Raw genomic sequence first — 22,075 nt, forward strand, 5'->3', positions numbered from 1 at the left:
ATGTACTACATTATGTTATTTATATATATAATAGCCTTACTATATATTAACAATACAAACTTACAGATAGTAAAATATACTGTTTTTGTTGAAAGTTCATCCTAAGCAAAGAAAATTTCGTTTTCGAAATAAATGAATTCAACGAGTCTATTAGTATCAGTCACATTATCGTAACATTAGAGGCGCCTTCATTGATTTTAAGAGCTATAAAGGAACCGTTCTCTTAAACTACTCAATAAAATCCATTTTGTTGAATGTTCTCTCGTATTACTCCAGTATTATTATCTGGCTTTAACATTAAATAGACAAGTTTAATAAACCTACTAAACTATGATGAATTATTTGATACATTTATGACCAATCAAATCGTTTGTCTATTCTGTTTTTCGCTAAAACTAACAACAGAAGGGAGTGATAAAAAATAGCTTGTATTTACGGTTTATATTTAACGAATTCATTTTATAGTTAGGTCAGTGATAAATTCCATTAAGAACGCATATTCTTCTTAATGGAAAATGTAATTCACATATCTGAATTTTTCTTTAGATTTTATTATAATAAAACTAAAATATTATAAAAACTTATTCACTTTTATGAAAAATTAAATGATAATATTGAATAATCACTTCAACAATCTTATATAAGATACAACTAGTATTTTAAAGGACAATATACATCTCCTTGGTTACTTGTAAAACATAAACCGTATCCGTTCTCGTTATCCTCCAGAGGTCTGCCATAAAGGCTTTGAACATTTGTTACTTTATGTCATAAAGCAATTTATCTTAATTTCATTCATATTACTAACTCAAGAATATATATTTAAATACGCTTAACACCTCAAGTCGCCGTGTCATGATTCAGTGCTGTTAAATTCACAAATTATCATTAAGTTTGTGATATCTCTGTGTATATTTTAATTTCATATGAGGACGTATTTGAATGATAAAACAATTGATGGCCATTGAATTTTATAGTTTAATGTCTTGATAGTTGTAAAATAATCTGTTCCATGTAATAAATATCGCAATGAGTAATTTATACATAAAAAAACATTACATTTAATTATGTTTAAGACGTTTCTGGATGATATAGTGCTATTTTCTTTTTTGTTTATTTTACGACATTTAGCACGAAACATAGTGATTAAATTCAAAAGACTTTATAATGTGAATAGATTTTTTTGAATCGATTTGTTTTAACGAACGCTCGTCAGTGTTCAAGCTTGAACGAGCTATTTGTTGACCATAATCTGACGAGATGTGTGTGAAACCGCGTGAAACACTTGTGCACAAATACATATGATTAATATAAAGGTTATTTTATATTGATTGTCTGAGAAATTACATAAATTATATATATTTTTATTCTGTTTAAATTAAATAACTGGAACTGGAATTATTGCTCCGAAATTCCATATAGGTTTTCCGCTTTTGGTACAGTAAATTATTTCTGCTGAAAAATCATTTTATCTATAAACTTATTCCGAGTCATTGTGCTACAAACAGTTTTATTATAACATATAAAACATCTCAAGTAACGTTTTAGTCATGTGATGAATCAATTGAGTAAAACGCTGCAGTGAAAACACGTCTTAGTGAACCACGTTTCTATGCGCCTGCGCAGGCTAACACATCAGTTCCGTAGGTAATTTCTTTAAAGACGCGCGCGCGCCTTTACAGAATTAAATATCGTAAAACTAGCCATCAAATAATAATTCATTAATATTGCAAAACCAAACATAATCGCCGAGTATATATTGTGTGTTACGTGTTAGTGTTGTGTCCTATATTTTATTTTCTTCTCATTTCCTATCAGATGGTGTAGCAATGATTACATGGTGTAAATAATTATTACAATGGAATGCTTATTGGAGGTAAATGAAAATTTCAATACAACTTTCTTAATTACTTCTTACAAGCACTAAATCTTTGCGTAATTAATAGTTCTGCTGTTGGATAATTCATTTCAAATGTTTCAAGCCTAATTGTACTATAAAGTTATTTAATGTTTTTTGTTGTCTAAAGTACGCTTTATTGCTACGATCATTAATATTATCAGATTAGGATTGTTAAAGAATATATTAGTTGAGGTAAAAGTTTAATATCATATTGAAACAATGGCGTAATAAATTTAGAGTGAAAAGCTAAGTTTTTAATTGTATAAGAATAATATTTAAACAGTTATTGTCTCTGGATAACTGTAGCTATTGTTTTGTTTGCTGTTTTAAATGACATGTTCTTTTTAATAATTTTTTAGGTTTATGTAATTCTTTTTTTGATATTTTTGTTTGTTTTTTTTTTACCTTAAAGATACATTTCTACAATAAATCTTAAGCCGCAACCGTCTAATGGTATTGTTTAACAAACTGCATACAAAATCGTATCAAATCGAGTTCCTATTTCAATGCTCTAGTAGATTTAGCTGTAGTTGGCAGCTAAGTAAATGGCTATTGGCTGGCTAGAGTAAAGGTTAAATAGTTTGATTAGCAAAAAAGCTAGTGTTCCCAATCCTTGATGGATACAAATTTATCGTTCTGTTTAAAAAAATATGGCCGTATTATTCTCGTTGTTGACGAAATATTTTAATTTCTAATTGAATTGAAAAAAATAGTATCGTTCGTGAAAGTCAAGTGAAAGACAAAAAAATAAAAGATCAGGCTAAAATTTCTATAAAAAATAATTAGATCACGGAACAATGACAAAATTTTTGATTAAAATATTAACGGTCGGATAAATCGTGAAGGTGACAAAAAATTGTTTCATGGTTCAAGAGAAATGGTTTATATAGGAGCAAAATCATTAACACAGCACCGAGTCACTTTGCTTCTTAAAACCGCTGAAGAACCTTCACCCGGATATTTAGATTTGATGTAAAATTTATGTCACATGTACGTCATAACACCATTCGTAACAAAAATCTAACGCCTGTCCTTTGAGCCAATTAAGTGAGAATGAATATTTTGAGAATAATATAGATGTAGATTTCTTCATAATAATTTATTAGACTGATTACATTTGCTTTTTCAAAACATAACAATAAAATCGAAAATTTTGATTATGTTGAAGTAAATAAAATCATTATTAGAAAATAATATAACAGATGACTAGGAAAAAACGGAAATGAATTTGCGAGTAACAGCTCGTGTAATAATAAATACGATTACGTAAGTTCAACGTATCTTTAAAAACGTTATGACTCAAAAACCTCATTTCACACTTTCTTCGATATTATCATATATATTTTATATATTTGCAACTTTAATCGGCTATCAGATATGGTTTATTGTAAGTGACCTTTGAAATCTGTGCGACAACTGTATATATAAATCAAATTAACGATAAATTTCTTTAATTCAAACCAAATCCGAATATTTTTTGAAACCAGTCCGTGATTGATTAACGTGTCATTCTAACTTAAATATCTGTGTATCAAAACGGTAGATAATCAACGTAATATATAAAATATGTTGATAAAGTAAACCAGTATTTTGTGGTTCTCAATCGTAACCTCAAATGGGAATTGAGGTCGTCCGCATGAAGGGTATAACACCAGGTAATGTCATTAATTAAGCAAACGTTAATTCACGGACAGACAATTAAACATATGTAAAAATAATTCCATATTATATACTGGCTACAAACAAAATAATTCAGAACTAAACTTAAAACGGTTGCAATATTTTGATCATAAACGTGAAAATGATTATGTTCTTTACCACAAACATACTTTAGCATTAATCTAAATAATGTCAATGAATTTTAAACGATGATGTTATAAGACAGTTATATATATGGCATTCCAAAACATGACACTTGACTCTTAAGCCGAGTAGAATGTTACTGGCGTCGCAAGGTATCGATAAACATTACTTAGCTTACATTCAACGCTCGACCGCTGGATATACAGCTTACAGTTGAGCTATTATCTACTTTTTACGAAATCACAGTGATATATAAAAAAATATTTGTGTCTAATTTTTTGATATAATTCGTTCTGTCCAAGAAATCGATTCACATATTATTTAGTAACGGTTAACTCGCAGTTTAAAACAGTACGTGCCGTTGTTACGGAGCAAATCTAATCGTCTCAACTCAATATAGCGGCTCCAAATTTATTAGATTTAAACGATCCACCCAAACTCGGTTACATCAGACACGTAAAGATATCACTTTATACTTGACGTCTGAGGAAGACATTAGTCTCGCAATCAACGCCCAAGATGCTGTAATGTATTTTTTATTAAACATATTTTATGTTTTATATACATAAAATATAATAATTAATTCAGAAGTAAGCAAAGTAATGAACAATAATGTCATAATGTGAGTTTCTAATGATCTGTTTCCTTCTGATGTAGAGCAATCAGAGGCAATTGCTAGGGAACTGTAATAAATGTTGCAGATGGATTTTAAAAGCATCGTAAGAGACAAACATTATAAGTTAATATTAATAGGAAATTTACATATATTCTTAATGTTTTCAAAAATTTACGTAATAGTTGATGTTATTTCATTTTAATTTTATAACATAAATAATTAAATATATTATATTTTAATCAAAAATTCTTCTGCCTAACTATTAAGAACTTTCGCTTTGATACGAAACAGCGTCCTAGTCCTGCTAACACTTAATTCGTTATCATAGACTAAACTAATTTTGATACTATGAATTATTTTCGCCACACATAACTATATAATTTTTAAATATACACAAAAATTATGGACCGATTTGCTTTTTTGTAGGAGGAAGAGTTTCATAACGGAGATATAAAATATTATTTGACCACGTAACAAATAGCTAACTATTAAAATACTCAACTGAGCATTAGTTTTAAATGAAGTGTTATTTTCTTTTTGCCCTCATTATAATGAAATCAATACAAAATAAAGATATATACGTTTGTTCATAATAATGTTAATCTAATATATACTTACAAATTTAAATGAAACTAATGTTTTTCGGATAAAACGCGTGCTATATTTTTGGTTAAAACTAGTTAGTATGTAGTTTCAACAAAAAATAAATTATATCCGAAAAATATTAGTTACATTTAAATGAATAAAACTCGCGATAGTCTCAGATCTCATTATATACTTACACATCTTAAAAATCTACATTTAAATTCTATTTGAGATGTACGATTGAAATTTTATTCCATCGTTTATTCATTACTCCTTCCTACCCTCATTTCCTTTTATAAAACGCTGTTAATAGATTTAGAAAAAATCTCAATAAAATACCACTTCTTTGTTTTAGAAATCAGACCGCAGTGGAAATGAAAAAATTATGATTTGAATCATGTTCTAGTTATAGACGATTTCTTTTAGAAAAATATACTTTAAGGACTATTAATGATAGAAACAAAATATACATATTACATTATGTATTAATTTTTAATTAAACTTTTATTAATTTAACAATAAAAACATATTTCCTTTGTAATGAGTTAACATCCCAACGTATTTTTGTAAATATTTTAATAGTCTAACTAGTTATATAATATTTAAACTATATACTGACCAGTAAATTGCTCACAAAGAGTGAATATCACTAGTAAAGACATCGCCTGACCGTTTTTTATAGTCTGCTTTATTCATGCGATACAAACGTGATCTAAAACTGTTATCGTTCTTTTATTAAATTATACTTAAAGAAAACTCATGAATAGTTTTCGTTAGAAAAAAATATGTTTTTCAACTTTCAATGCAACTAGAATTAGGGTACCTAATATAGAAACACCTTTCTTCATATGCAAATATACTGTGTATATGAATTAAATATATTGATTTTATATACTTAAAAAATTATGTAATATAATTATTTATCGTGAAATATACAGATATGAATGCAGAAGTCTTTAAACACAGTAACAGGGACTTATTTATTGTGTACAAATTAATATTATATGATTAGTAATTAAATTGATCATAAAAAATAAATATAAACATATAATCAACGATTATAATTAATCAGAATAAAACAAATATATTTAGACATAAACATTTTTAAGATTTAAAACAACTGCTTTATAATGAGATCAGGTTTTAACATATAACACAAGTAAATAACACTTTCTCCATTACGTAAACATTATTTTATAAATATACAATACATTGGTGCAATGGGTAAGTAGGCATTGCATGTTAGGGAAATGACATGACCGGATTTAGTGTTAAACAACGTAAATATAAATAACCAATAATGATTAACAGATATTAATAAATTTAATATATATATATATATATATATATATATTGTAACTTATTTTACTTTAAATTATATGTATAGTTTTTACTTGCTATTTTAAAAACAAAAATGTATTTTTGGTATTTAAAGATATATGTAATATATACGGCGACGAGCACTTATGCCCTTTCCCTTTTCCCACCCTTTCCTCTCCCTCCTCCCTCCTCCACAAACAAGGTCGGCAACGCATCTGCAACACAAGGTATCTTGCAGATGTCCATGGCCGACGGTGACTACCGTCCATCAAGTCGGCGGTCTGCTCGACAGCCACCTTATATAAAAAAAACTTTAACTTTATCAATATGTACATTCAATACTTTATATTGTTATTATGTAATGTATATATACAACTAGAACCTCAAATGAATTTATACCCAGGGGCCACCAACATTTTCTGAAAATTAATGCTTGAGTTACGCTCGTTAAATTATTTATGGTTACTGAAAAAAAGGTGTCACATTGTCGATAAGGTATAAAAATATTAAATAAGACGTATACATTATACCATCAAGACATATACTACGTCATCATTATAATAAACCTGTAGAAAGCCAACAAGTATAGAACTATATTACATTGAAAAACGAATACTCTATTCTCATATCAGTAATTTTGAAAGAAAGATTAATGCATTTGTATAATTAATAGCCATATCCCGAATTCGTCCGCTTTAAATATTTACTTTTTATTTAAACAATGACTGAATTAATAGAATTTCTTGTATTATAATAAAGCTAAATCTGCGAGTGCGAGTCCCCTCCTTGTACTGAGTAGTAAGCGGTTATTTTAATATGACAAACGGACAGTTTAATTTCGTTTCTACACGTAGTATATAAAGAAAAGTAACAAATGAGTTTCGTGTCCTCAGGTTGAGGCTAATAGAAATCTTTCTCCAAGCTTTCACTGTTAACCCCCTGTATATATCATATATATATATATATATATACACAGAGCGCTAACATTTTTCATTCATAATCATACACATTATAGTATTAAACCTCTTCATTAGAAGAGAAACGGGAAACGAATCGTATGCAGTTTGATAATGGAGACTCATTCTAAGCACAGATGTAAAAACCATTCACGTTCAAACACTGTACATAAAGCATTTATATACATATACATATTTTGCTACATTTCTTCGTGTATAATGTGCTGTTATTATAACTTTCACCTTCACACTAATTCATGACATGTACATTATAAACGTATTATGTACGTGAAAGTTCATCATTACGTTACACATACTGAAAATGTCGGTATAGTAATTAAGAGTAAGGATTTTACCTAATACGTATATGTATAAGTAGACTCGTGTTCAAATAATAGCCTTAATAATCCCTTAAATTGATTAAAAATTGAGAATTCGTGTATTGATCAACCCAAACGGTATTTTGAATAAATGCTTTTTTAATGATCTCAAACCAAATATAATATTTAGCTAGTTTAATAAAAAAAACCTATGGAATTAATATAGTATGGAATAGAACTCACGTAGTGCACTCGGAGCTGGTCTCAGACAGTGAAATACATAAATTATGGTAATATTTCGATATTATACACGGCCCGTTATTCGCTTCGTTTAGCCACAGGCGTACTGTTAGTTTGACATTCCGCTTATTATATTGAATTGTAATCGATGAGATGAAACCAATGAATTAATTACTACTACACTCGGTTTATCAAAAATAATTCATAATTTATAATCACTAAGATATATCTCCTGAACGATGATAATTTTTTCATCGTAAGTTGAAACGAAACACCATTCTTTACTTGTGGACGGATATTGGAGATTAAATTACTGTTTCCATGATAATCGATTAAAACGGTAATCATTAATTGATTCTTAATTAAAATATAAACTAGCAAACTGTAAAACTAGAATGATACATGATACATTTTAACAAATCCGAACTAGCAATAAATACAACTACTTCGTTATAGTTCAGCCTGAATATTCAGCGCGAGAACATACTACGTGTACCCTGAAAACTATTTTTATTACGAGAAATTAAATAAATCCACTCATATAGAAACAGAGTCTCTAACAATTTTATTTTTAATTAAATGAATTATCAAGGGAGAAGTTTTCATCATAGCACTCATCCCATACGCGGACATTAAACTAATCTCCTGTGAAGATTCATGGAGTAATGACGTCATATCTACTACCTCTCCCACATTAGGGTCCATAAAATTGTAATTTCATCGGATTTCATGTAATTTAGCATAAATTAAACCTTAAAAATTAACTGCGCTTTGAGAATGAGTTCGTAACTGATTTACGTAAGATATTTTTTTTATTTAACATCCGTTCAGACTTTCGAAATGACAAATAAATTACAATCCCGCATAGTCGATTTGTGATAGTATTAATTTGTTAATATAAAACGAATAAACGAGAGATTTATAATAAAAAGACATTGTGAGAGGCTGACGACAATATTCCATGAACATTCCTATAATAATTTGTAAAGGTAATTCATAAAAGCAAAAATAACTCGAGGAAGAAAACCCTGTCAGCCAGTGATGGATACTGATGAGTGTTCCCTTCAATTTGCTAATAGCGTCCAGTTTTGTCAGTTTACATTGAAATATTTTAATAAATAACAAATATACATATTACCACAAACTCTCTGTATGTTGGTCAATAATAGTTACATAAATAGTATTTAATTGTATAGGAAATATTCATTATACATTAACTTAATAATAGTACAAATACTAAAAGAATTTTTTTTTTTGGCGATGCAAAAACAAAACAAATTATACATACCATTCAGATCCTATCCACTCAGAAGACAAATGCTTCATTATTTTAGCAGACAACATAAATATGTCTTGAAAAGGAAGACGTCTGTAATAAAAATCTAAACAGTGGCTTTCGGACAGAGATAAATATGAAATAATATTATCTCAAGAAAACCACTTTATCATGGCTCAGAGTTGCTTCACATATAAATTACAAGCTTAATGATAATTTTAGATTTATATTGCTGGACTGATACTGGTATATATCCTCACATATTTGTTCATTGCATATGTATATATATAATGTGTGTAATTGTTTGTGCTCATATATTATTGATTAAAGTTTTAAGTAATATGTATACGCTTCAACGATATATTCAATTTTTATGTCTCATATTTCAGCACACATCAGTTTAAAGCTAAACGATGTGAAGGATTCCCAAGTCCAAAATGGGTAACAGCTTCAGTAGCGTCAGCAGCAGGAAATGGAAGAAGGAGATCCCAAACGCGGAGTCCTCCAGGATCCTATTCCTCCTGTACCTCATCCACAGAACCTGGCACGTGGTGGTCGAGCACATGGATTCAAAGAGCTTGAACTCCAAAAGGTATTCGCTCGTTATATTGACCAAGTTTTAGGACAAATAATAATAAAATTCTCGTTCGTTCATTCTTAAAATCACTTTTAATGTAATAGAAAGCTAAATTGTTGTGAAATTGAGAAAATAACTATAATTAGTTGAATAGTTCCTACTTTGATGTGGATTTGTTTGTAAATAAAATGTGGGAGTAAAAAGATAATGTTTTTGTTCGTGAATTACCCTGAATACGACTACAGCCTAGTGACAATGTAAAGCCTCTGCTTACAACCTTTCGATACGAACGTAAATACTACCTGTGACATTTCGCAAAATAGTTTTTTTCATGATCTTACTAAATTTATTACAGATTTTACTAGTACATTCCAGATCTTACTGGTATTAGCTGTTTATTACAGTAAGAGTAAAATAAATACCGTCATAGACATATAGGTATCAACAATATATTGAAATTAATTTGCTTACTTTCATATAATATACCCAAGTTTTAAGATTAATACCAGATATGCAACTATAACTGCTATTTTTCTACTCTTGTTGCGACTATAGATCTAACTAATAAGACATTTACTTATAATTACAATGCCAACCTCCAGAGGTCGTACTTCGAACACGGCACCTACAACTGATGAAGGTCCAAGATTCGATTCCACGAGCTTGGAGTCCGGTTCGTGTTATTCAGCCTGCAGCTGCAGCTATTGCAGACTTCGGAACTGCACCAACGATTCTATCAGGTGAAAAAATGATTTATAGGCCTATAACTGATAAAAAAATGCTCAAGTTAGTTGAGGTGGCGAGAAGATTTTTTGTTACTCTTTAAAAACTATTGCATAGATTTTAGACACACTTCAGTAAAATTAATACTGAAATTCTGAATGACTCTCGCCGTAAGTTACCATAGCAGTTGTACTTTAGTCACATGACATATACGATAGATGACACTGCCGGATGGTTAGCACATACTTTTATAAAAATACATTATTGATTTATCTCTGAATCTAATTATACAGGGTTAAGCCACCATTATGTATGCGATAGTATTTAATTTTTAAACGTAATCTTGAGAAACCGCTGTTTCATATTATTGTTGAGGATACAAAAATCATGTCTCCATTCAATTAAAAAAAAGATTCCTACTAAATTAATGCATTAGGCAAAAGTATATGATTATATAGTCATCTTTATAAATCATGCTGATGAAAGTTTCTTAATATTTCTCCGTATAGTTCTGTTTAAATAATCTAAGTATCTAATGAATTATAAAATACCTTTCTTCAAGATCAAATAATTACACACTATTTATTTAATTTCAGGTAAGCATTATTTTATTGCAAACAAAGATGAGCGCGTTTCGTGAAGAGAATCATTGTACAAAGCACAACTTTCCTTTAAAAGTAAGAATTGTTCCATTATGTTTATTACAGAAGTACAATTATTATGAATGATAAATTCTTAGAAGGAAGAAAAAAGTATGCAAAGGCTTGAATGAAAAAAAAATCCATATTTTCCGACTCTGTAGAGTATAAACTAATTGGTTATAATCAAAAATATGTAATCAACAGTATTCAACTACTTCTAATAATAATAAATTTAGATATATATATCTAATCTCTTAATATTGCGAAGATACATTAAATGAAAACGGCAAACACGCTAATAGCCAAATGATTTCCATTTCTTCAATCCATTTTGTTTAAATTCCACGCCAACTAAAAGTTACAGCAGGAATTTTATAACAGAAATTCTTTTGAAAATATACGATGAAATCGGTTTTTGGTCCAAATAATCGTCCTCCTTTTGTTAACATGAGTCTGGAAGTTAAACTTTCACAGTTAATAAAGCTATTTCAAATAATTCCTAAAGAAAACTTCCTTAGTTTCTATATTCAATAATATTATATCCGATAAAATCGTTCAAAATAACTTAATATCCAATACCTACAAGATTCTTTTGTTTATCAAACAAAGTCGTACGAATTATGTTGACATAAAAAAATATCCGCTTTGAGGTAAACGATGGAATTTAATTAAAACGGATCCCCCATAAACCGCTGACGAGTTAAAAATTCTTAGAGATTTACGTTTGCAGATAATGTTTGCGGATTTATAATGAGTTTGTTATGACTTTTCTTTGAAATTATATATATATAATTATATTCGTATGTATGAAAATATTAATTAATTATCCTATTCTCGATTTCTATGATAGAATTTATAATATTGACTTTACAACAAATTAGCCTTCCTTCAATAAAATATTACTTAAAATCTTTAATGTATCGGCGACTCGAGTGAGTTTTGAATTTATTTTTCGGTTACTTGGAACGGATCGGTCTGACCATCAACCTGCTATTAAAGTATTTTCCATTTAAAAGGTAAATAAAGCTTGTACTTCACACCGTGCTATAAAATATAATTGCTGGACTCAAACGTCGAGCGCTTCCGATGTACTTACCTTTATTTTGTAATGAGCATATTTATTTCTCTCGTAGCGCTCTTATTGTTAGGGTGAGTACACACTAGGCCATTTATTATAACCGTAACTTCACCATTATTTCAAACTTTGGAAGCGAGTTTTTTTTATTTATTTTACGTTATATTACTTGTTTATACGGAAGAAATATATAAAAAAAGATAAACTCGTTTCCAGTTCCAGTTCCAAGTCTCTTCTGTTTTCATTTATGTAATACCCTACTATATTTTTAATAGAATAATGAAATTATTTTTATATTATAAACGACAAACATTGAGAGAACGTATGGATGTACAGATTTCTGTTACTCTTTAAAGCAACACACACTTGACGAATTTTTATCAAATTTTACAGTAACGCAGCTTAGACATCATAATGAGGCAGGTTATCATTTATATCGGAATTCCGAGAAGTTCGCGCGGAATCACGGAATGACAGTGTATTAAGCATAAAATCATTTGACTCGGACTATAGATGTCGCTGCCGGTCTCTTACCATTTCTATTATTTGAACACACCCCATAGATTTATATCTAATACGAAGTTCGTATCGTCACAGTAAATAAGGAACGTTGACAGTTATTTAATAATAAACATTCGCACATTCTAGTATTAACCAACGTCATTTAACCAGAAACGAAGAGAGCTTCGTTTGTCGTGTGACGTGAGAAACTTGTGGTAAGTACACTAAATGGAACCGCCGTCCACAAAGATGAAGTCCTTGACAACAACTAGTCTGTATTAAATAAGTTTGTTTGTAAATAAATTAATTGTAAATTAGACGATGAAAACTTCTCAGCATTCCATGGATTGACCGCGCGGGTGCCGGGTCCATCGCGTTGCAGGGAGAGGAACTTCAACAGTGCCTGGGACTCGCGACCCAGGTGTAGGTTAAGAGGTCTCTATCTTAAAGCGCGTTAAACGCTCACCGTCCAAGCTCCTCTCTCTACCTAACCAAATTTGAAATAAACCTACTAGGGCTGCCTTCGACGCTCGTTCCAAGAATGAATTGATATTAGTTCTGGACAAACCCAAGTCTTTAAGTAGGTTGTAGAGAGATTTAGCTGTTAACGCTTCTACTTCTACCGCGTACAAATTTACGACAATAGTACTATTAATTATACGTATGGTCTGGTCTTTGAAATTAAAATAAATTAAAAGGTTTTTCTTTCGCAAATATTATTTAAAAACTCACCTTAACTAACAAAAGTCTCAGTCATAATTTATATAATTACAACATTCCTAGAAACAGTATCGTTGATTTACTTTCATTGTAAGTAAATTAGTGGAATAGATTTATTTTTAATCCTTTGCCACTAACATTTACAGAATAAATAGGTTAACGCGTATTAGGAATGGTTTGGACCAATGTGTTAACTTGAGTGTGCTGTCCGACTGTATACAGTTGTTTACTATTTAATTTCATAGCAAAAAAAATAATATTTTAAGTTAGAATTATTAAAAATAGTAGACCTAGCTCATTTTCTATAAACTTTCGTACATTTTAAAGGCAATTTATAAGTTATAGTACCTAATATGTCTTAAATTTATGTGAGTAGGTACATATTGCGTTTACTTTAACCATATGTAGATGATCATATCAAAATTCATTACAATAATGTTATTATATATTTCTTTAATACTACTCTTTCTGAATATTATGTCACAAGCCGTAAATAAAGTTAGGACATGCATGTACACAAAGCCTTATATGTAATATGGCACCCGTTTCGGAGGTCGTGCTAGTATTACCTGAAAAACAAATATTTAGAGACGTTCTCTGAACGGTGATATATTGCCACACCTAGGATATTAATTCAACTTTAGCTTACAGCGGTTTACATAAAACTGGGATAATTTATATTATGTCAACGAGAGATTTAATAATCATATTAATATTTCTGTCTGAATCGATATAATTCATATTGATATATTGAAATGATATGTAGTATTTGTATGTGTGTGAATTAACTTGATTGACTTAATAATGAATGTCTAATAAACGCTCCCAAGAAAATATTTGATTTTAATATGAGTGAGCGTAGGACAGGAAAATAAATATTGTAATATGTTTTCCTTATGAAATGGTCCGAGAATTTACTTCCATAAAAAAAATAAGTGAAGTATAAGTTTTAATCTTAATACATCAAAAATATAAAATATTGAACGCACCTTTAGGTGTCAAAAGTATGCATTAATTTCTAATAAAAATATATAGGGATAATATATTATTTTATTTAAATATTCCTTTCCAGTTGCTTCTAATGCTCCTAATCGATATTTTTCTGGTTAGACCTAACTTTTCACTGCTATTTGTATTTAAAATTTTGTTAATAATATATATATTTGTACCTAACATTCATTGTTTTAACGAATTTACAAGGTAAGCAACGCCATCTATCAACAAAATTATGAAACGTTTAACAACAACAAAGCGTTTACGGTTTATACCTTGAGATGGCACTTAACATAACTAAAGCGACATCTAGTTGCAAACCTGCAAATTATTACTATCGTAATCTCAATACATAACGCAAGGTAAACCTACAATACATGATACGATGATTTCTGTTTATAGAAACCATAATTGTTGTCAATGCAGCTGTATGTAGTGGTCGGACAAGTAAAAATAAATGTTTCAAACAGAAAAAGCTCTATTATCTTTGCCGCATTTATTTATCGCTCTCGGGCATACTCTCATAACTTTAATAATGAATGTTAGTTGCCGGGGCGTTTAATATTTAATATACGTGCACAAGAAATATCAATTTCGAATTTCAAAGCTGTGGCTGTTTGAATTCCACGCGATATGATAGTCATTGTTCCATACCGGGAATCGAACTTACAATCAGCTTCCACGAACCTTTAACATTAAACATCGCTCCATTTTGAAGCAAAAACGACCGCTCCGCTTTGGTGATTTCATATCAAGAGAGATAATAGCGTAATGATCCAGGGAAAAATGTTGAGCAATTTAAGAGAGAGACAGTATTAAATCTTCTCAAACATGCTAAATATACGGTTGATCAAATAATAAAACTAATCAAGGAGATAAAATATATCGCCTAACGAGCAGAAATAAAAATGATGTACAAAACGATCAATGCTGTCAAAATCTTTTTTTTTTAATTTGAAACTATGGCTTCATTTACACCGGAAACGTTCAATATATTACCGATGTCTTTATTTTTTGGACGAATTGTAATCTTAAGTGCTAGGTGGAGAAACCACGAAGAGTCTGTCGAATTGAACAAAGGCGTTTGTTTAATTTTTATTTTTATTTTTAAGAAGAATCTATTTATTTATACAATAATTTTGCAAATTACACATTAAAAGTAAATGAAATAAACAGCACTCGCTAACACGGAAAATGTCTGTATATGAAAATTCTTCAAAAGGAAAAGATTGCAGGTTTTCATATTACGTTATTTGTTTAAAAAAAATAAATAAAAGAAAATATAAAATTTTTCGATGATAATATTTAGTGCATGATGAGTTTTGATGAAATTAAATGACGACACAAGATAAAATTATAAAATACACAATTCAAACATGCAACCTGCTATGTTTATTCAGCCCCTAATAAAATTTATACATATAAATTATAAGTATTAAATTTATAACAAAACAAAAAGCTGCTTTAAAATAAAACACATTTAAATTTGTCACAAGTATGTTTCGCACAAAGCAATAGTGAGATGCAATTTTTCTATACGAATGTTAATATTTAAAATAAATTCCTGAATAATGGCAACCCAATTTGACATTTATCAATACATAGTGACAGGTCATTATTTCACAGAACAGCTGCTTCATGACATAACACCTTGCAATTATTACGAACGAACACCTGGAAATAGACAATGCGATAAATGAACAACTTACGTTATTTCTAAATATAAATATAGCGTTATTTAAAATATATTTTACTAGACTTAGAAGAAAATAGATAATGTTTAAGGCACAGTAATGTCCGGAGTTAGGTAAACGGTTCAAGAACAAAGAATGTTATTACACATTAAATAAAAGCTTGGTTACTATCGAGTTGAGGGTGACTGACCCTGGTTACGCCGCGTTGGTCGCCGAGTCTGTGGGGGATTTGTCAATGATTTACAAAGATCTTCTTTTAAAATTATGGATAAAACCATTTAATAATAATATTTAAAAAAAAATATCATTAATGTCCTAAGTTAATTTTTGAAACTAGTAATATACACGTTATTGATTATCTTAATCTATAAGTAACAGATTTTAAAAGGCAAATAAAACAAATTTCTGATTCTAAATTATTGATGTGTTCATTAAGCCGAAAACTACATAGAATGATACAAATGTATAATTATTATATCACACATGTAGGTATTAATATTACGTTATATATTATATTTATTATGTACTTACTTTTCTTCATTATAACTTGACAGTATACACCGCCTTTTTGCTTTGAGGACATATGAATCAATGACTTTGACAGTTATGAGGACGTCTGTTAATGTTTTCATCACTCTAAATATGATATTCAAAAGTTAATCCCGGATCGTGTCACCTCCATTCTACACGACACTGGCAGAATATACTGTGCAAGTCTTTTCACGGATGAAGGCCATATTATAAAAAAAAGAAAATAAATATATATTTATAAACAACTCCCTTAAAATGCAAATAATATTAAAACATTTATTAAATTATAATTTTTATAATTTTGTGAACTTAGGAATTTAAAGATATTAATATAATTAAGATTTTCGAATATACCACGCGTTTATTATAATTCTCACTCGTCTTGTTTTCATCACTCACATTTTTATTTCGCCTGCCAGTTATCACGGTTGCTGCGAGGTAACCGAAACGTCGGTAGTATGTAGTTTTAAAATACTATAAAAAGCGTAGTGTATACGAAAATTCGAGTTTATTTAAATAAAATGCGAAAATCTTATTGTTAGACATCTTTAAGGATATGTATTGATTGTAAAAGACATATTTCCATGAGGTACATTAACTCTTTACGACTTTTTAGTAAACTCTGTGTTCAGAAACCTTTCTGTTCAGAAATGTTGGTCATTAGTATTTGTGAGTGCTTTGTGAAGTTTTCTTGAAACAGGTTAACAAGTCTTAGTACAAGTTAACACAGCCTACATTACCTTCACCGTTTACCACAAGTTTTTATCGTCAAACTACAAACAGAGAGTTCTCAGTTTTTCATTCAACTTTATTGGGACAATGGTAGGGGTGCTTTAATACGAGTTTTCTCGGTCAACTTAAGAAGGACAGTTTGAATGTTTCTATGATAATAAATCTCCGACGGTACAATTATATCAGATGATTAATGAACATCGAGTACAGTTATATAAAGTATAAATTTATTAATATACATGAATTCGTTTTTAATTAAGACTATATATAGTACGATATTGTATGAAGTTTATTGCGATTTAGTATTTAATATCAAAAACCTATTTAAAATTAACTCTTTTACTGACTACTATTGAATTTTGGGGCATCACAATGATGTAATAGATATATTTCTCCTCCGACTTTTTTCGTTTTGGTTTCAAAATGAGACTTAGATAATGTGCTAAAGATATATATATATATTATAGTTTTGTATTGTTATAGTTTTTGGACAAATTAAAATATCTTATTTATATAATGTATTTGGTACAAATAGCCTTGCCTTATTCTCCAGTCTAAGCTTCATTACATTTTTAGTTCAATATGTCGACAAATCTAACACATTTTGTACAGGTGTCAACTGTCAAATAAAACAGTTTTTTGGTGAAAAAAAATGAGAGTGACATTATTTCTAAAAATGTCTGTGAACTCATAATAGTTTTCTATTGGCAGATTTTGTTTTCACTAATAATAATACTGACTCACATTTAGTATAAAACTTAATAAAAAAAAAATAGATAATTTAAACAATGTTTTATGACGTGATTTTGGCATTATATACTGCGCATAAGCTGAAATAAAAAAAAATATATTTATTTACGATGACAAATTTAATCTAAAATGATTCTTGACACGATCAATAATTTTCCTCAACTTCCGATAAATTTTGGGAACCAATGCCTGAACTTCTCTTTGTTTTTTGCAATCTATCCTGTAGTATTGTTATTTTGGGGGCAGCTCTTCGGACTTTTATTATCTTATTTATACAGATTTTAACTGTTACTTTAAATACATAACTATTTATCATTAACGATGGTAACTTAAACAGCCATTCTTTGTATTATAAAAGACGTTTAGTAAAGTTGCAGTGTCAAAAAAGCAATTAACGAAACAAGACTCTCAAAAGATCTATCCCTTTTACATAAACAATTTTTAACTTTTTTATTTGCTGTAATATAAAGTATATTCAGGCTGGTATAAAAATATTACAATCTAAATTCCTTAAACAAAAAGAAAAAACTTCTTTATATATATATCATATACAATTTTTATTTGGGTAACGATATAACAAGATAGTCATACAAAATACTAATTACTTCAATCTATAGTAGGTAATACAAATCAACACAGAATAGGCCCGTCTTGAAAACACTTGACTTCAGAATAGGCCCGCGCTCTTGAAACATTCCAAGTTCAAATAAACGTCACTGGTTGTGACAGTGCGCCAGAGAACGGTGAGAAAAGAGCGCGTGTTGTCGGTTAGACAAAGTTTAAATAAGAGTTTTATATTGTGTTTTTTTTTTTGTGTTATTATTTAGTGGTAGTGTTTTGTTTGATGTCTTAAATAATCCTGCAGCTGTATATGTGACGGTAAGTTATTTTTTAATTTATTTGTTTTATATTTCGTTAATTTTAATCGACTTCAAAGAATACGGAGGCGGACAAACAGATCTATATAATGTATAATAGCTCATGATTATAAAAAAAATGAGATTTGTTTTTGTATTAGTTAGATATATATGTGGAACGAAAATCTCGTTACGAATTATGTCGAAGGTAATATATGTTGATCGTAAACAATCAATGTTTATAGGCTTTCATAATTATTGTCGAACTTACTTGATTCATAAGCAAGTAAAAGCATATAAAATTTACACTTTGTACACTAAATAAAGTTATTTTTATATACTTTTTTAGTTACATAAAATAAATCTCTGTTCTGCACTAGCGGTATTTTTGAAGACAAAATCTGAAGATAAGAAATAGGCCGCAAGTTGCGTTGATGTTATCGAAGGAAATTCTCATTTTCCATACAATTCAATGGAAGTTGCAAGTAACTTTAAAACGCTTGTTTTTAATGGATTCCGATTATTATTTAGTATTTTATATTGGCATAAGTAATTAGTGTCACAACTGTTTCTTCTCGTAACAATATAATTTGCTGTATACATATATAAGTACGAGTATGTGATTTCTAATATGCTTTTTTTATGGGCGTTAAGTGACGCAAGAATCATTATAAGTACAAATTTAATACGACACTTATATGGCTTGAATATGAAGAGATTCAGTTCAATTATAATAACTCAGCTTTTATATAATATTACGTAATATCATAGAACTATATTAACGAAGCAATAATTAAATAAAAATCTATACTTCATATATTGTTATAACAAAACTTTTTAGTGCAAAAACTCTTTTAATCAAACTAAAAAGATCGTCTAACAATGATTTCGTAATCCTCAATATATTTTTATGTCTTAACAATATTAATAGCGATAAAGAAGTAACAAATAAAAGACTCATCACTATAAAACGTAAAATATAACGGTGTTAGTGCCGGACTTCCGCTCTTATAAGTGTATCGAGTGATTTTTGTCTAAAATGGTCATTGACCCCATTTAATTAAATCATAAATTAATACAGGTTTGATAAGTGCATCCAAGATACAGGTGGTACGAAAATTTCGATAAAATTGATGGAGACATTATTCAAAGATTTTAATAATAATCTTTAATATTAAATCATAATTTATATAAAAGATAAGTCGTCTGGAAAAGTTTATTCAGTTATGATTTCCAGGTCGTAAATGATTGTACTACACACTCATAAAGAGTGAAAAATTCACTCTAATTGAGTCAAACTCTCAACTCTCAGAGAAAGATTGTAACGCTAGAGTGCACGTAATAAACGCCGCGGTAAACACAATATATTTTTTTGTTTGTATGTCTGTTCATTTGTTACGAGGGGGAGTCGTGTGTTTTTCTTAGCTTACGTCTTTAAAAAAGCAACATTATTTATAACATACCGCTATTACGGACACAGGTTGCATAATAAACAAAACAACTGTAAATCGTGAATCACATTTTTAGTAATAAAATAACAATTCTTATAATATATTGTTATATAACTTGCTATTTATGTTGTTTATTATATACTTATTAATGTTATTTCCATTGAAAAGCATTTTATTTTTTAATATTGTATAATTTTATTGAGACTCAACACTACTTTATGGAGGTATAAAATGAGTTTGAGACGAAATTACCATTAAATTTTGTTATGCTTTTATGTTCGGGTAAATAAATATTACCTTTATACTTGGTAGTAAAGAATTTGGTTTCAAAGAAAGTTAGTAAGCTGTTAATGATGTCTTTGAACGTGTCGAATAAATTTTTTCATATTATTTATGTAGTTTTTAATAAATAATTTTATTTTTCTAACTAATAAAGAAATATCGGGTATAGAGTACAAATAGCTTTATATTGAAGGTATGAAATACATTAACGTATGTATATATTTTCGCGCAACGTCCGCAGTTAAATTCTTACTAAGGGTATTACGCACGTAAGGATCGATTACAGGGCTACCGATAGTAAAAAACGAAAAGTAAATTATGAAGTACATAATATCAGTGTCACATGTAATAATCATTAACAGTATCACATACAGCGCGTAAAACATCTTACAGAAATAAAACCAAATTTCATCTAATAGTACCTATGTTTTCTTTAGTATACTTATCTATAATAGTGCAGAATGTAATTCCTGCTAACGGACAACTCGTATTTTTATTCATAAATGTTTATATCGCGCGCAAAAACCTCAAAGCTTTACACCAAATATTTCCACTCACGTCACCATTATAATGTTTAGGAACGTAGTAAAATAAAACAGCTGTCTATCTCCTGACCTGCCCCAGCTTCGGTAACCATAGATTTTGTGAAAGTCTATGTTCCGGATGATTTATCTGAAATTACCATTGCTCGGACAATCTAAACTTATTTTGAACCTGTTATAAATTTGGTTTGGATACGCTGCTGCTGATCCATCACGTCCTACCAACCTGTGACCTTTCACATTACAGTGACCTCATACACTATATCAAACAGCTATCTTCTCCCATGTCTTCAAATCTAAATACGAACGTTCGGTTTAAATGTGAACTAACAAGTATGCTTGTAAATTGCCGCTAAGCTGTTTAACTCAGATAGGCAGCTTTAAGCTAGTTATCTTAAAGTCAAGAGATATTAGCTCGCTCGTCCGTTACAGCGGCAAACCGCTGAGCTACTGTTGACATGTCGTTAACATTTTAAAGGATTTAATTACATGTTATGCTCAATGAGCCGTAACGGAGTTTGTTTTATTATTAGGGACTACAATATTAAATGTATAGGTACTTTAAAATAATAGTGACTTACTTATCGAGCCAACAAACTTAGTAACATTAGTGAAATATTGAGGTAATATATAAGATTTCCATGAGTACATATTGAAATAGAAATATATTTTCCGTTTATAATTATTAATTTTATTCAGTCACTTTAATTTCATAACGGAGGAGCTGAAAATTTATTGTATTATAATATATTTATACATTTAAAATCAATCGTATTTTCCATTCGTACTATTAGTTTACCTGGCGTGATGATTGGAGACGCTGTCTCTTGTCAAACGTCCGTCATATCCGGTTCACCTCGTGTCGTAACACTTGCTGGTCTAATTGGTCCCCCGGGTACTTGTTAAAACGGTATCCTTCTGGATACCAGCTACTGGTGAGCTGGGAGCGTGTAACTCAATACTTAACCGATAATTACCCTCCGGGTTCAT

The 22,075-nt window shown here is 29.4% G+C and overlaps 1 protein-coding gene across 4 annotated transcripts in view; it reads left to right on the forward strand.

Annotated features, from left to right (window-relative positions):
• The first annotated feature begins 1,647 nt into the window (after positions 1-1,647).
• LOC116773741 (uncharacterized) overlaps positions 1,648-22,075 on the forward strand; it is a 65,148-nt gene continuing 44,720 nt past the window's right edge. Inside the window, exons 1-3 of one of the 4 annotated variants that reach the window (XM_032666234.2) lie at positions 1,648-1,876; positions 9,406-9,608; positions 10,196-10,333. In XM_032666234.2, coding sequence (XP_032522125.2) covers positions 9,454-9,608; positions 10,196-10,333 — 293 coding nt within the window. In that variant the 5' untranslated portion in view covers positions 1,648-1,876; positions 9,406-9,453. Of the gene's footprint in view, positions 1,877-9,405; positions 9,609-10,195; positions 10,334-18,670; positions 18,833-22,075 lie in introns of those variants that run through there. The other 3 variants (XM_061521150.1, XM_061521151.1, XM_061521152.1) reach the window with 3 other exon arrangements.

This window comes from Danaus plexippus, chromosome 8, assembly GCF_018135715.1.
Source record: "Danaus plexippus chromosome 8, MEX_DaPlex, whole genome shotgun sequence".
NCBI lineage: Eukaryota > Metazoa > Arthropoda > Insecta > Lepidoptera > Nymphalidae > Danaus > Danaus plexippus.